The sequence below is a fragment of the Oculina patagonica genome, chromosome 1 (genome assembly GCF_052425735.1).
Source record: "Oculina patagonica isolate OP01 chromosome 1, crgOcupat, whole genome shotgun sequence".
Taxonomy (NCBI): Eukaryota; Metazoa; Cnidaria; class Anthozoa; order Scleractinia; family Oculinidae; genus Oculina; species Oculina patagonica.
This window is the reverse complement of record NC_135758.1, coordinates 34,800,932-34,815,408: the sequence shown is the minus strand read 5'-3', so window position 1 is coordinate 34,815,408 and position 14,477 is coordinate 34,800,932. Positions and strand designations below refer to the sequence as shown.

Below are 14,477 nucleotides of genomic sequence, written 5' to 3'. Positions count from 1 at the left end.
AATTAAGCAAAATTCAAGTTTAAAGAAAGTTATATGTTATATATAGTCGTACCAGGATTGTATTTTGCTCGATCCGCGCTGCACGCTCTCCCGGCAAATATAAAATTATCTCCACAGAATAAGACACAGCCAAGTTGCTTCTGTTGTTAGTGTAACAGCCTTGCATTGGTAACGCTGATAATAACGATTTGCATTTTTGGCGATACTGTGGAGTTTCGATCAGACCGCGATGGCTTTGAATAATCCAAATAATGTTTATATCATTAATTTAATCTCAGAAATCTGCACCAGCAGTTGCAACGGTAGTTAACATTGAGCGTTACATCAACTAAGGAGACGAATTTAGTTCGACACGGCAGTTGCACACCTTGCTATACGATACTGTCCATACAAAATTTAAACTTTGAGCAGAACTTATCAACTTTCAGTGCAGACTCGAATGTTTTTGCGACGCCGACGTGACACTGATCACGCAAGTCCGGGTACATCCACGCGAGAACCCACGCGATTTTGCGTGTATTCGCGCTGTTTGTGACGTCGAAGATGCCGTGAAATTTTCCTGTACAAATAGAATAGGGCAATCTCCCACATTTATACATTCCTCTGTTACATGAAGTGAAATTAACTTTGTAAGTCACCTGCAAATATGCACTTCTCTTTGTAGCGCACTTAAGCTCTACCGTGCGAGCAAACACGAGATACGCCAAGTCATCCCGTTTTTCTTTGCGCTTGTAAACACTGGTTGGTGGAAATTTACTTCCGTTTCAGAATAATATTAAACGCTACGAGAGCTTTCTCTAGTTTTCTTACAATACATCGCTTTAGTCAAACTTAAAACCATTGCAGTCGTTAGATATTTCTGTTTGCAACGAATCTAAATTTTTTTGGTCATGCTGAGGAATATATTTCCGATATTTGAAGAACATGACTGTTTTTACGAAATTAATTGCCATCGGTCATACCTATTTACTTTGTGGTTACGACCGTTCTTGTGATTGGATAGCAGCCCCCCGTGCGAGCAAACACGACAAGTCATCCCTTTTTTGTTTGCGCTTGCAAACACTGATTGGTGAAAATTTACTTCCGTTTCAGAAAATCGCTAGAATGTTTACTTAACAATTAAACGCTACGAGAGCTTTCTCTAGTTTTCTTACAATACATCGCTTTAATCAAACTTAAAACCATTGCAGTCGCCAGATATTTCTGTTTGCAACGATTCTCAATATTTTTTTTATCATGCTGAGAATATCTTTCCGATATTTGAAGAACATGTTTTTACGAACTTAATTGCCTTCAGTCAAACGTATTTACTTTGTGGTTACGACCGTTCTTCTGATTGGATAGTAGCCCTCACTGTGTAAATAGTTCACATCGAAGCCAAAATAATACCGTATCGTTTCTGAGGAAACGAAACAAAAAATGCATGTCTTGCAAAATTTTAGCCAAATTTCGGGGGTCTTGTTGTCTTGAAATTTTCTTTGATACCTTCTCGGAGTCTCCACTTCTTTTGAAAGGCTAAAAAGGTCTCAGACTCATAGAAAAGATATCAGTCTTGCCGTCTCGCATTTACCATTTGACACATACCCCTGCTGCATGACAGTGACTGAGGCCTGGATCATTCTGTGTTTCACAAAAACCCAATCAAATTATATAATAATTTATTGTATTATCAAACATTGTACTAATTTGTATTTATTCATTTTGCACTACTGTATCTAGCCAGCAAAACTATTACTGGTGACGAGAGGTTAAACTGTCAGTGATAAACATGACTCAAAACTCAAGTTTCAAAAGTGTCATGTGATTTAGAGCAAATTTGTTTGTCTGCTGGTAGATAGGAATGGTCTTTTATTTCAACACACAAGTGTTGTTTTCTGCTAGCTGAGAAATGAAGTAATGTTTTTCTCACTCAGTTGAAGCTGCTGAGTGGGTGCTATGTCAGTTTCAGTTCCATTTACGCTATCTGCCCTTACCTGAACTCACACCCACCCACCCTGTGAACTTTTAGTTCTGTTTATAGCAGAACATTTGTCAACTTTGCCCTGCATGGCTTGCAGTTGTGTTAAAAATTTTCCCTACATGTACTAATCTCCACATTTTTTATAGCAGTTTGTGAGGAGTTGAGACAATTATTTATCTTTATGATCATTAGTGTACATACATCTGTATTTTATATGCACAAACAGAAATATCTAATATTTCAAAATATTAATGTAGTTTATTTAGAAGATGAAAAGGCAAAGAGAATAAAAAGATGTCAAAATATGTTTTCTGGATATTGTATTACCTACTGCCTGACTGACTTAGGCCTCATTACACTTGCTGTAAGTGGCACATAAAGTCCTCTCCAAATTCATCCAATGCTCTGTCTTGAGCAGTTATTTTTAAATCCTCACCCAGGCCCAAATTATGTCAACATGGTGTTGACATTCCAGCAACCTATCATTGCTGGTATTAGCGTTTTCTTGGGGGTCAGTAGAGGTTTTGGTCTGGATGCTTCCAGGTGACTTTCCCATCCAGGTGTCATGTATGTGTCATGCATCTTTCTCTTGCCCAAGGATGGGTTGTTATTGGGATCTTTGTGGTAGGTAGCCTGTGTACAGCCATCCAGCAGGGCAGGGCAGCTGCACACAGGCTAGTTGTTAGGGGTTTTTGAAATCAATGAAGGGGCAGGGGCTTTTCTTTGACAAGTCTCACCACTTTGACAAATCTGACATGGGTGAACCCACCAGGAGGCAAGGCCCCAGCCAGCTTAGCTCTTGGGATCATTAAGACACACAAGCTTCAGAATGGTGTAATCTTTGGGTTCCTTAGCTTCTTCTCTCTAGCTTAATGTCCCTGTTGCATAATCCCAAAGGATGCCAATGTCACAAACGCCTGTCTTTAGGGATGCAATTACATGCAACTTGTAAATACTACACACATATTTTTAATAAAAATTGTTGACATTGTTACCGGTATATTTAAAATGTAAACAATAAACTCTAGTCAATTCCAGCTTAGCTTGCGACCAGTTTTCACATATGTTTCCATCATGTGAAAAAATGAAAGTCTGATCGCAGGTTTAACTCCAGCTAAAAATACTAGTAAAGTTTTTTATTATTATTAAAAACTACAAGAACCATGCAAAGACAAAACAAAATCTAAATGCAGTAATGTTACACTGGGCAAGAAATTAAGTTTTTAAAACTTCAACTCAGACTTAACTGTTCCAGTTTTCCAGGCTTTGCTTTACAAATAAAATAACTATGCATTCTTTATATTGCTAGTTTTTAGTCAAATAAATAGGAGAGATTATAACAAGAGCAACTAAAATTAATATTAAAAGTCAGCCTGAGACCAACTGTTTGCAAATTGAATTGTGAAATGGATGGGGGGGGGGGGATAAAAAAAAAATAAATATAAAAAAAAAAAAAAAAGAAAGAAAAAAAAAAAAAAAAAAAAAAAAAAAAGGGCCCCCCCCCAAGAAAATTTTTTTTTAGGTCTTTAATAGTGTAAAGACGCATTTGCATTTATCATATATAAAATGAATTGTGCATACAAAAAAAGTCTAACGGGTTTTCGTTTTCTTCAATCAATTCTCCTACTTACTACAAAGTTTTAGAGGCAAATTTGAACTGCCTAAAATAATTCTGAATGATTTTCCCTTGGCCAAACAATCAAATCTGACCCACACACATTGTACAGTATCAATGTACGGGGACAACAGAACAATTTTCCAATTTTTTTTTTTTTGGGGGGGGGGGGGCCTAGTGACTTGAAGAGGGCTTAAGAAACTCTTCTCTTAGAAGTTTTTATTTATTCAGAAATATTGGGGAGGCTAACTTTCTTCCCCCTCCCGCTTCCCCCATCCCTGACGCATTGAACAACATCTCCAAATGGAATGGTCTTCCACAGTCAATACTTGTTAAAATTATCATGCCTTTGGACAACATCAGCCATGATTATTTTTACAGCACTGACACTGCCAAAAAGCAATTTAATCATTACTATCGGAAAACAAATAGTTGATTGTGGGCTGACAACAACCAGACATGTTGGTTGCATTGACCATCATAAACACATTGTTCAGACTGGATTCTTTACCAGAGTTCAGTTACCATTCCCTAGTTCCTCCTTAATCCATGAATACAATATTTTTCAAGGACAGTAGGCCTTCAATGAATTACTAGATTCACCATTCATGAGAGCCACTGTGTCTGCAATGCGGCTTAAAAGAGCAGCCTTTGCATCCATATCATCCCTCGACCAAACTTCATTTGACAGGTATTTCTCAACAAATCCTTCCGCCTCTTTTGCAGGCAGAGATGGACTGGGCTCTACTGGCAAGTGCACCGTAAAAATGATGGCTACATGCTTGTGCGGTGCATTCTGATCGTCGCAATAAGCGTAAAACAACAGGGGTGACGGGGGTGGGAGGAGCTCAAGATGATTGATTAGTGCCACTCTGTGACCAGCCTTAAATTTTTCCTTTAGTAAGTCATCCATTTTTTTCTTGGTCTTATCTGCAGGGTAGCTTTTTTCGTTCTTTCCATCAATCCTGGCTAAATTTCTTTTCTGTTTAGGATCTAACTTTTCAGCGAGTTTACTGGCCAAGCAATCCACCCACTCGTGAGCTGGTGGGGGTGCAGCCAACAGGAACACCAGTGGCTGCGAAGGATGCTTGTTTCTCAAGTGTGCCAAACCACGATTCTTTAAGATCTTCCAGAATCTTTCAGTCTGATTGGTAAATGATTCTTGCAATTTGTCAACACCATTTCCAAATATTTTAACTAAATCAAAGTCGCTCTTCATTTCAGGCTCAGCAGGAGAGAGACAGGCAGCAACGATTATGCATGCAATGGCAAGGAAAAGGAGAAATCCCACCGAGTTGAATATGTTCCCTAAACCTGGCTTGGACTGAGTATCATCTCCCGGCTTATCTTCATCGCTGGTGCCGCATTTAGTACATACATACATAAGTTTCGTCGGCTGACCGTCATTTTCATTCTTGACCACTTTTTTTCTGTCCACTGGAGGCGGGCAAACTTTAGTAAGCTTTTCATGCTTATCTTCATCGCTGGTGCTGCATTTAGTACATACATACATAAGTTTCGTCGGTTGATCGTCATTTTCTTTCTTGACCACTTTTTTTCTGTCCACTGGAGGCGGGCAAACTTTAGTAAGCTTGTCATCTTCTGTTATGTCCTCTTCTGTGTCCCATCACGGACTTTTATCTGTATCGTCTGTGTTTTCTAAGTCAGTGTTCCCTGTTGTCTTTTTCCCCTTTTCACTACCGTCATTTTTGCCAGAGATCGGAGTAGCCATTTGTTGAAATTTTGCTATTTATGTGAATTCTCTGATCTAGGAAAATGCAAAAAATATATTTCTCGACAAGAACAAAGAACAAAACGCAGGTATATTACAAGTAGCGCGCGTTTTCCTGGAAAATCATCGCTTGGTAGCCGCTCATTTAGTTTGCTGTTCTAACAAGGAAGTTGATTGGTCGATTGAACTAGCCTGGCCAATAAGAATTGTTGTACGATTTTTTCTTGGAACCTGGGAAAGCTTTCTCGCGCAAAATGGAGAAGGTCAAGCTTTTGGCACTGTTTATATCCTTATTTGCGTCTCAAATAAGCGCATTTCTTATTGAAAGTGCCGTTTTGACTGTTGCAGTTCCTACGTTAGCTTACCTTGGAGGTAAAGCGTATTGTCAGTTCAAGGAATGTTGTACGGACAAGTGGATTTCACCCAACATAACTGGCCTGCAATCAGCTCTCCGAAGACGTGTATTTGGACAGCATTTAGTCACAGAGACCGTACTAAAGGCAGTTGTCGGGCATCTAAATAATAAGTCGCCCAGCAAAGCGTTGGCGCTTTCCTTTAATGGCTGGACGGGATCCGGAAAGAATTTTGTGAGCAAAATCATCGCTGATCATATATTCAAGAAAGGAATGGACAGTAGCTTTGTTCATCAGATTATCGCCACTCACGACTTCCCTCATCAGTCTGATGTGGACTTTTACAAGCGCCAGCTTCGCACTCTGGTGGCTGGATCCGTGTCAATATGCTCCAGATCACTGTTTATATTTGATGAAATGGATAAAATGCCATTAGGGCTCATAGATGTCCTCAAGCCCTACTTAGACCACTACCCTGATGTGGGCAAAATAGACTATCGCAAAAGTATCTTCATATTTCTCAGCAATACGGGGGGGCATCTCATAAACAATGCCGTCCTAACCCACTGGAAGGAGGGAAAGAAAAGGGAAGATATAAAAATCAAACAAATGGACAAGGTTATAAACCTTGGTGAATTTAACAACAAGGGTGGATTTTGGCATTCATCTTTAATTGAGAAAAATCTCATTGATTACTTCATTCCATTTATGCCGTTGGAGAGATCTCACATCAAAATGTGCGCTAAAGCCGACTTAGAACAGAAGGGACACCCTATCACGGAGTTGGTCCTAAACAGTGTTGCCGACGAGCTACTGTACTTTCCAGACGACCTGAAGGTCTTTTCCCAGTCTGGTTGTAAGAAAATTTCAAGCAAAGTAGACTATGTCATGGGATAAGGCCATAGATTCTTGTGTAGCATTTCTTTTTATAATTAAGTGTTTATATGACCAGTAGCCGGAGAAAGTTTTATCATAGACTTGGTGACTGGCAGTAAAAAATTCCCAAGCTCTGATTGCACTTTGGTCCAGTTAATGCAGTGCGGTAAGCTAGAATAGCAGTCAAGTTAGCCTAAATAATGTCCCAGATAGTCTGAATAACACTCTGGTTAGCCTGGATAGTCCTCCAGTAGGCTAGCCTCCCATGCAGTCATTCTTATAGGAGTATAACACGATCGCCCCTAAGAACAACTGCATGGGAGGCTACCAGTAGGCTTGTTTACAATATAACTTTCAATAATGGTAATAAATCATAACACAATATTGAAATTTGCTGTAAGAGCAAGTCCAAATTGATTAGATTATTAACTTTTGATAAAACCCTCCTGGTCTTTTCACCTAATCTGAAGTCAACTTAGATAATTCCCTCAACGTTCCTTATTTTCTAAAGCAAATCGGACTACTGGTCATTTAGTTAAATGTTTGACTGCCAGTCATTTAGCCACAGCATTCTTTTCAAATGTCCCCTTCATGCTATAAAGGTTGGAATTTGTTCCTAGTCCTCTCATGTGATCTTGCTCTCACATGCACTTGGCACCGAGCCAGTACTGGGAGAAAGTTGGAGCTCAGTAAAATAGACTGGGTGGTTCCTGCCTTCTTGAATTTAACTTTATGACTCCATACATTTTGACCGGCTTCCTTCATTTCAGTATTTATCTATTTTAGGGCCATCAACCCTCCTGGTCTTTTCACCTAATCTGAAGTCAACTTTGAGCAGAGCAGGGTGTGACAAACTTTTATCTTTGACACTTGGAATTTAAAAGAATCTTACATAAGTAATAATACAAATCATTCTTGCAACTTTTTAAGCAAAAAAATGTGATTGGGGAAGGGTAGGCATTTTTTGTGCCTGATCTAGAATGGGATTGCAATTTGCAGCTGAACATGGTCTGGTATAGTGTTAGGGTTTCAGAGTCCCAGTGGCACATCCCCACTCAATTCCCAGAGTATCCCCCCAGTGTTAGTTTGGCCGGCAATTCTTAGGGAGGGGGTGGGGGCACTCTCATTGATTCCCATCTAATTTGGCCTGCCAAAAATTTCAAGAGAGTTAACTAGTGTTTTCACTTGTGCACTGTTTGATGTTTTTCAACTCTTGTGCACTCTCATCCTAGTGCTTGAGGATAGTCAGCCTCATTTTGCCCAGGCTTTAAAGACAGGCGAAGTGATGTAGGATTAGTAGTTCATATGATAATATTTTGATGTACAGCGTATATGTTCACTCCTTATTTATGGTTTGTCAACAAACATTCTACGAATGGAGGCCCTTATCAAATCAGAAATGTTCAATTTTCTGCAAATTTTGAGTTAGTTGGCCCCATCTTTTGAAATATGGAGTACCAGCTGAGTGTGCTAATGTTTAACAACAGTCATCTCTATTGTTAAAAGAATTTTATTTCACAACCATGTGTTTTTTCTATTAAAACTAAAGGAAGAAATACAGTAAAATATAACAGTGTGATCTGTAACACTGTGAACATTAGAATTACTTATATGTTAATTATGTGACTAACAATGACAAAAGAATTCATAGCTATAATTATATTACTGTCGTGCTCTCCTGTGCGCGCGCCGTTTTCTGCGTCCGTCGCGTTCAGGTGTCCTGTGGTGCCGACCGGCTGCACTCTCTCACCCTTCGGGCGCTCCTGTTCAGTGCCTGTGTTGCTTCGACACGTCAGCATCATCTCTCTTCTTCTTCTCCATTGCCGGATGTGTTTTCGGCCGTTCTCCTCCTTCGTTGACACCATGCTGACGTGACATCATTGAACATGTGCGCGTGCGTCGTGATGCAGTATTTTAATTGGAGATTAAAATTTTGACAAAAGAGCTGTGCTTTTGTGTTTTGTGAAATTGAATATGAATCAAAACTGTATGGAAAATTTTCTATCACTTTACCGGTAAGTTCTATTTTAATGAGAAATAGAAAAGCATTGCCTTGCAACCAAGATTGTCTTAATCACACTTATTTTTGCCATCAAAATGAATGTTTCCTCATAAAATTAAGGATTTATGAAATGTGTTTTTAGAATTTACAAATTTCTGAAATACAGTTGAACCCTGTTATTTCGAACCGTCAGGGGAAACAAAAAATAGTTCGAAATAGCAGGAGTTCGAAATAGCCGATAGTAAATGACTGAAGGGCAAATCCAAGGGAAACGGGTTTTAGTTCGAATTAACAGGGAATTCGAAATAACCGAGTTCGAATTAGCGAGGTTCAACTGTAGTGGCAGTGATGTTAATTTTTTTAACACTGCCCGTGCAATTACTGATACTTAGTGTGAGGGCTGAATAGAAATACATTTGAGTTGCCTGATCACCTCAGTCCATTACAATTATTGCAAGAAATGCTTTGGTATAATAATACAGAAAATAATTATATTAGGCTTATTTTATAAATTTTATATTTTATTGCGGTTTTCAGTGAAATGCGAACTCTGAAATTCAAAAATCCAACTAACGATTACGTTTTTTGCTGCCGTCAATCATAATTATGGCAACAGCCAACAGAAACACAAAATGGATTGAAATCTACCAATCACAACTAACAACGTAAACCGTTGGTTGAGGATTGAATTTCAGAGTTCGCACATCACTGAAAACTGCAATAACTAAAGTTATGTTTCAGGGTAAGGCATCTGTGATATGGACTCGATTTCTAGCTGCTTTTTCAGGAAAATGAGCCCGCGGTCATCCCCAAAGACTGGACTTGATAAGGCGGCATCAATCAAGCCTATCTGTGACACAGCCCTTATCCTCTCCAAATTTTTTCCCCTTAAGAAATGATATTTTCCTCCTCCAAATAAACCCAAATCATTGCAACTTTATTATTGATTCTATTTCAAGCTTTTAGGAGGTTTGAAAGGGATTCTTCATATAACACGAAATAATGAATGATTATATGTGAAAACTTCTCATTCTAATCAACAAGTACAGCACTAGCGGAGTACAGGGCAACCTGCTATCTTTCACCCTCAAGGGAAATGAAAATTGGTTTGAGAAAGTGGGGTGTTTGAAATAGCAGATAGTAAATGACTGAAGAAGCAAATCAAAAGGTAACAAATTTAAGTTTAAGATAGCGAGGTTCAACTGTACTACCGGAAAGTTGCATAAATTGTTGACATTGTGACAGCATTATTAAAAAGGTCAAATTACATGCATGTAGATTTGGTTTCATGAGATGTTTGATCTGCTATGACTTTACCAGGGATATCACACCTTGGATTTTGCATGAATTTTGTGGAAAATGTCATTGAACTTGTTATTAGGGAACAGCAACTCAAGAATCCCTTCCCACAAGACATACAGAAGACGCTTGTTTAAGCTGCAGTACTGGAAAGTGTCCAACACACGACATACTCCCGCCATCGTCACTTCAGAGCCAAGGAAGCGTTTCAGTTCCTCTGGTATACTTCCAAAAATCTTTGTTTTAGCAGCGACTCTTGTTCTGATCTTTACATCTTTCTTTCTCTCTGGGGAAGCTTCAGCTAAAATTCCACCAGGCCAGTAGGAGTCTCTGAACAACTTGACATATTCTGCTATCTGCTCTGCTGAAGTCATGAAGTTCACATAGTCAACAATTTTCCGATTGATTGTGTCTCCATAAGTGGTTTTGATTATTTGCCTCAGCAACACAACAATTCGGCGCCTCAGCCACAAATTTTTGTGTTTCAGGTCAAATATTTCATCCATGAGCAACAACAAGATTCTGAGAGGAATATTGTCATCCTCCTCCAGATCAATGTCAGCATACAACTGTCTGGCATCTTCTTTCAGGTCATGTCGCTGCCCTGGCTTGGTGAAAATCTTGTGCACTCCTCCTGATAGGCTGTCTGGCACAGTCATGATCTTATGGGACACACGACGAATTGGGGCTACAAGGGTATCAACCTTTCTAGCAAACTGTCCCTTCTCGCGAGCATATGCCCCAGGTATCAGAAAGTTGCTTACTATTTCAAACATGCCCAGGTGTTGGCCAAGAACTTCTGTGGACAATAGGCTCTGTAAATATGAATCCAATGCAATTCGTCTTTTCTCTAGAAATTTCTTGTCCAGATTGTGAAATGTTCTTTTCCCAGGAAGAAGAAGAGTAGGAATCGAACCAAACTTTTCCTTGAGATGCAAGTGCAGATCATCAAAATCACTGTATCGTCTGAAAACTGTCCAGGATTTTGTTCCTTCTGAACTTGCACGGTAAACATTGATGGTGTACACTGCATAGGTTTTGCCGTCATCTTTACATGAACCAATCTCTGTAATGGTAGCATTGAGTCTGAGGTCATCATCAGGGGTCCATAGTTTCCTCCCTGGAGCACCTTCCTGTTCTGGTTGGGACAAGTCACTGTCAATGCTTGCAACATCGTCATCGCCTGCATTAGAAGCGGTTTCTTGATCATCTGACTTCTCCAAAGGTATTTCCAAATCCAACAGACATCTTATGTAAGCTTGGCTTTTCAGAAAAGCTCCATAAAATGGTTCTTGCCCAAGGATTTCATACACCTGAGCCTGACAGTCATCAAAGCAACTCGGTGATGGTTCCTCTTGAGCAATGCGTTTAAAAATTTTCTTCGGCATCTCCTTTGACAGCACAACTCTTGGATTGGCTGCTTCTGACAAGTACTGGTCAAAAATACTTTGAGCCGCTACTCGTAACACTTCTAGATCAGCAGCTGGAATGCCGACGTCCTCTTTATCCTCACCTTTACTTTCCTTCATCAGCTGCTGTTCCAGACAGAGTGACAACTGTTGCTCGGCAGTTACGCGATAACTCTCAACTGCCAGCCAGAAATAAAGGTACACTTGTCCGTTGATGCTGTTCATAAACTCAATAAAATAAGACAAGGCTGTGTTGTTATCCAAAATGACTTGAAGAGGAAGAGTTGGCAGGGGCTGGTTGGGTGCAAGTAGCTTGCCAAGTTCATCTGGCTGCTCCAAGGGTAATGAAGGCAGTTCCCCATCGCCATACTTCAAAGTCCTTATCTTGGCTTCGCAAATCTTCTTTACGAACAAAAGACTGCTTAACTGCTGTCTCACTGCAACATCAGCTGCATCAGATGTTTCAGAATCATGCGCCCTCAATTTAGCAATCTCGAGCTCAACTTTCTCTTTTGTACCCTCAACATCTTCAATGGCAGTGAGTCCTTCCCTTATCATTGTCAAGAAGGCCTCTCTCGTAAATGTCGAGTCATAACACAGCCACGCAATTGTCTGATTGACATAGTCTGGGTCACAAACCATGGAAACGGTTGGGAACAGCACACATGTGGCAATCATTTCCCTGAAAAAATACCTGAATGGTTTGTTATGAAAGTCTTCAGGGGGCAGGAGAAGATATAACAGCATTTCACTGATGTCTGAGAGATAGTCTTTTTCCTTTCCTTCTGACAAACAAATCTGTTCCCTGCATATTTCCTTTTCCATTTCGTGCTCTACTTGAAAGAATGCCGTTTCTATATCCAGTGGAGGACTATCACCTTCACTTTCGTCCACTCGTTGTTTGGCTTTACGGTAAATTTTCAAATGATTTGTTAAATCATCCACAAGGCGTGTTGTCAAGAAATTTACCCATTCAACATCCTTGGATCTGTTTGCAAAAGCTATCAGTGCTCTCTGTAGGGTCTGTCGTAGATCATACAAGAAGCCTTCATCTGTACTGATACCACTGTAATACCACCCATTGACATAATCACGAAAGAAGAGCTGTAGAACTTCTTGTAGAGGTTCATCTATGATACTAGAACCGGTAAGTCGCTTGTCCATTTTAAGTGACAATCTGCTCAATTGAATTTCCTGAATCACTTTTTCAAGTCCTTTTGAAACTGCACCAAAATCTCCCTGCAGAGTGTTTTTCTTCAGCTCTTGGGACATCAAGTAACTCCAGTAGCCGAGCACAAGAGCAAATCCAAAAGCGAACAGCAACGCATACAACAGAATGAAACATGTCCACCATATTCCAAAGGTCGTTAGGAACAGACCAATAACCAGAACTGCCCAGCCTATCTTGTGAACATGAAGCTGGCTAGTTTCCATCCTTTAGTGAACTTAAAGTCTTGGGATATAGTAACAAATTAGAGCAATTTATCACATATTGTGAAGTAAGGAATGGCCGTGGCGATATGCGAGGAGACCAACGACCAAGAGGAGTCTGGGGAAGAATCCAAGAGAGGATCCTTCTGGGACGCCTTCGGAACAACCCCCTGAAATGATCCCCCGCCCCAAAAATGGTCCCGTGTACGGCTGTACACAGGCTAAATATTTTACATTAATTGAATATTTGAAGTTGAATATTTTATGATAATTGCTGATTAAAATGATGGATTTGAAAAAAATAAGGATCATTTAGGGGACAAGATCATTTTGGGGGCTGCATAGGCCCCTTGATCAGCTATGGATGACCCACCACTCCTGCCTGCCATACGGGGGTTGAGCCCGCAATACGAGCGGCGGGCAAAACTGTTTCCTCGTCATCGCTTCACATGAAGTGACACTTCACTGTCGACTAAGTGAGGTATATGTGATGCCATTGTTTTTCGCCACTCGATGGGGGCTCGAAACCCGTGATTTTTCCAAAGTTAATAAAAATAAACTCAAGCCTTTTTCCTGTCCCCTGTCTCTGTTCCCTCCACGCGCGATGCCCCTCCCCCTCTCCTTCTCCTTTCCCCACCCGTCCATGGCTGCCTGTATCAGACCTCACACCACAGCCCCTATCTTACAAAACTACATCAACATTAATTTACGCTTTTTGCTGATTGCGTCCTTTACGCAATGAGCTCTTTTTTTTTAATGGATCTTGTTGTTGTCACGCACTCCAGCTCGTGACCCGCAATCTCCCTTCCCCAAAATCGCAAAAACAAATACATACATCTACCGACAGCTTGTCTACCCTGCTACAACGGTTTGAGGCCCAAATTAGGAAGGCCCTACCTTGAAACAGACTCGATGTCCTTTTAATTACTCCATGACCTGAACTAAGTAAAACAATCTCCAGTGCACTCCTCCTGGTTAGGCGGTGTACATAAAGGGGATCTTATGGGGGGGAGAGGAGAGTGCTGTCTTGTCCTCTGTTGAGTCCTCGGAGTCTTCAAAAAACATAATCTACCCAGCGCGCCTTCCAGCAGTCACACACAGCTCCACATATTCTGCTCCCGGAGTGGACTCGGGGGCGCTCACCACTCGTCCTCGTTCACCACAACCAATCAGAGGCGTAGTGGTAGGCTCAGTTTCCCCGCACCGGCTTCTGATTGGCTAATTACTGGCGCGTACCGTATGGCAGGTGTGACCTTGACCGAATAATTTTTATACAAAAGACCATACATTTTTCTTGGGGGGAGGGGGGAGGGAGGGGTCATAAAGACTGCTCGAGTGGGGGCAAGTTGGTCTGGAGGACATCAAGACTTGTTTAGATAAAAGTGGTGGGGATACTTGTTGGTGGAATTTCACACCCCTGATCAAGCAAATATCTTCCTCTAAGAGATACCAAAATATTTACATTAGTAATGAAGTAATGGGCTCCTGTTTACATAAAAAGTGATGTGTATGCTTGTTGGAATTTTTTAATAAAACACCCTTGCATCAAATATCTGCATCTAAGAGATACTAACACAGACTCTTTATATTTGCTGCTGTTTATTTTTGGCTTACTTTGCATAGGCAGCAGAGTTGTAGCCCCCCCCCCCCCCCCTCAAACAAACAAAAAAATTAAATTGAGGGGGGTCAGCCCTCCTTCACATTTTAGTGTCAAAAGTGTCGCTAGCACAGCATAATATTGGTTTATCAAGACACAAATTGTTTAATCAGGATCATGCTTGGCAGGATAATATTATTTGG

General features: G+C 40.5%; 3 protein-coding genes across 3 annotated transcripts; 1 reads left to right on the top strand and 2 right to left on the bottom strand.

Annotated features, from left to right (window-relative positions):
* Nucleotides 1–3,792: 3,792 nt before the first annotated feature.
* Nucleotides 3,793–5,413, bottom strand: LOC144666238 (torsin-1A-interacting protein 1-like). Its single transcript, XM_078527643.1, has one exon. It carries the CDS (start codon nt 5,086–5,088, stop codon nt 4,141–4,143), a length of 948 nt encoding a protein of 315 aa, XP_078383769.1. The 5' UTR covers nt 5,089–5,413; the 3' UTR covers nt 3,793–4,140.
* Nucleotides 5,414–5,552: 139 nt separating this feature from the next.
* On the top strand, nt 5,553–6,969 carry LOC144666231 (torsin-1A-like). The gene has a single exon (XM_078527631.1). The coding sequence runs from the start codon at nt 5,562–5,564 to the stop codon at nt 6,555–6,557; it is 996 nt and encodes a 331-aa protein (XP_078383757.1). The 5' UTR covers nt 5,553–5,561; the 3' UTR covers nt 6,558–6,969.
* Nucleotides 6,970–8,452: 1,483 nt separating this feature from the next.
* On the bottom strand, nt 8,453–12,860 carry LOC144666221 (sorting nexin-13-like). Its single transcript, XM_078527621.1, has one exon. It carries the CDS (start codon nt 12,678–12,680, stop codon nt 9,864–9,866), a length of 2,817 nt encoding a protein of 938 aa, XP_078383747.1. The 5' UTR covers nt 12,681–12,860; the 3' UTR covers nt 8,453–9,863.
* Between the last annotated feature and the right edge of the window lie 1,617 nt (nt 12,861–14,477).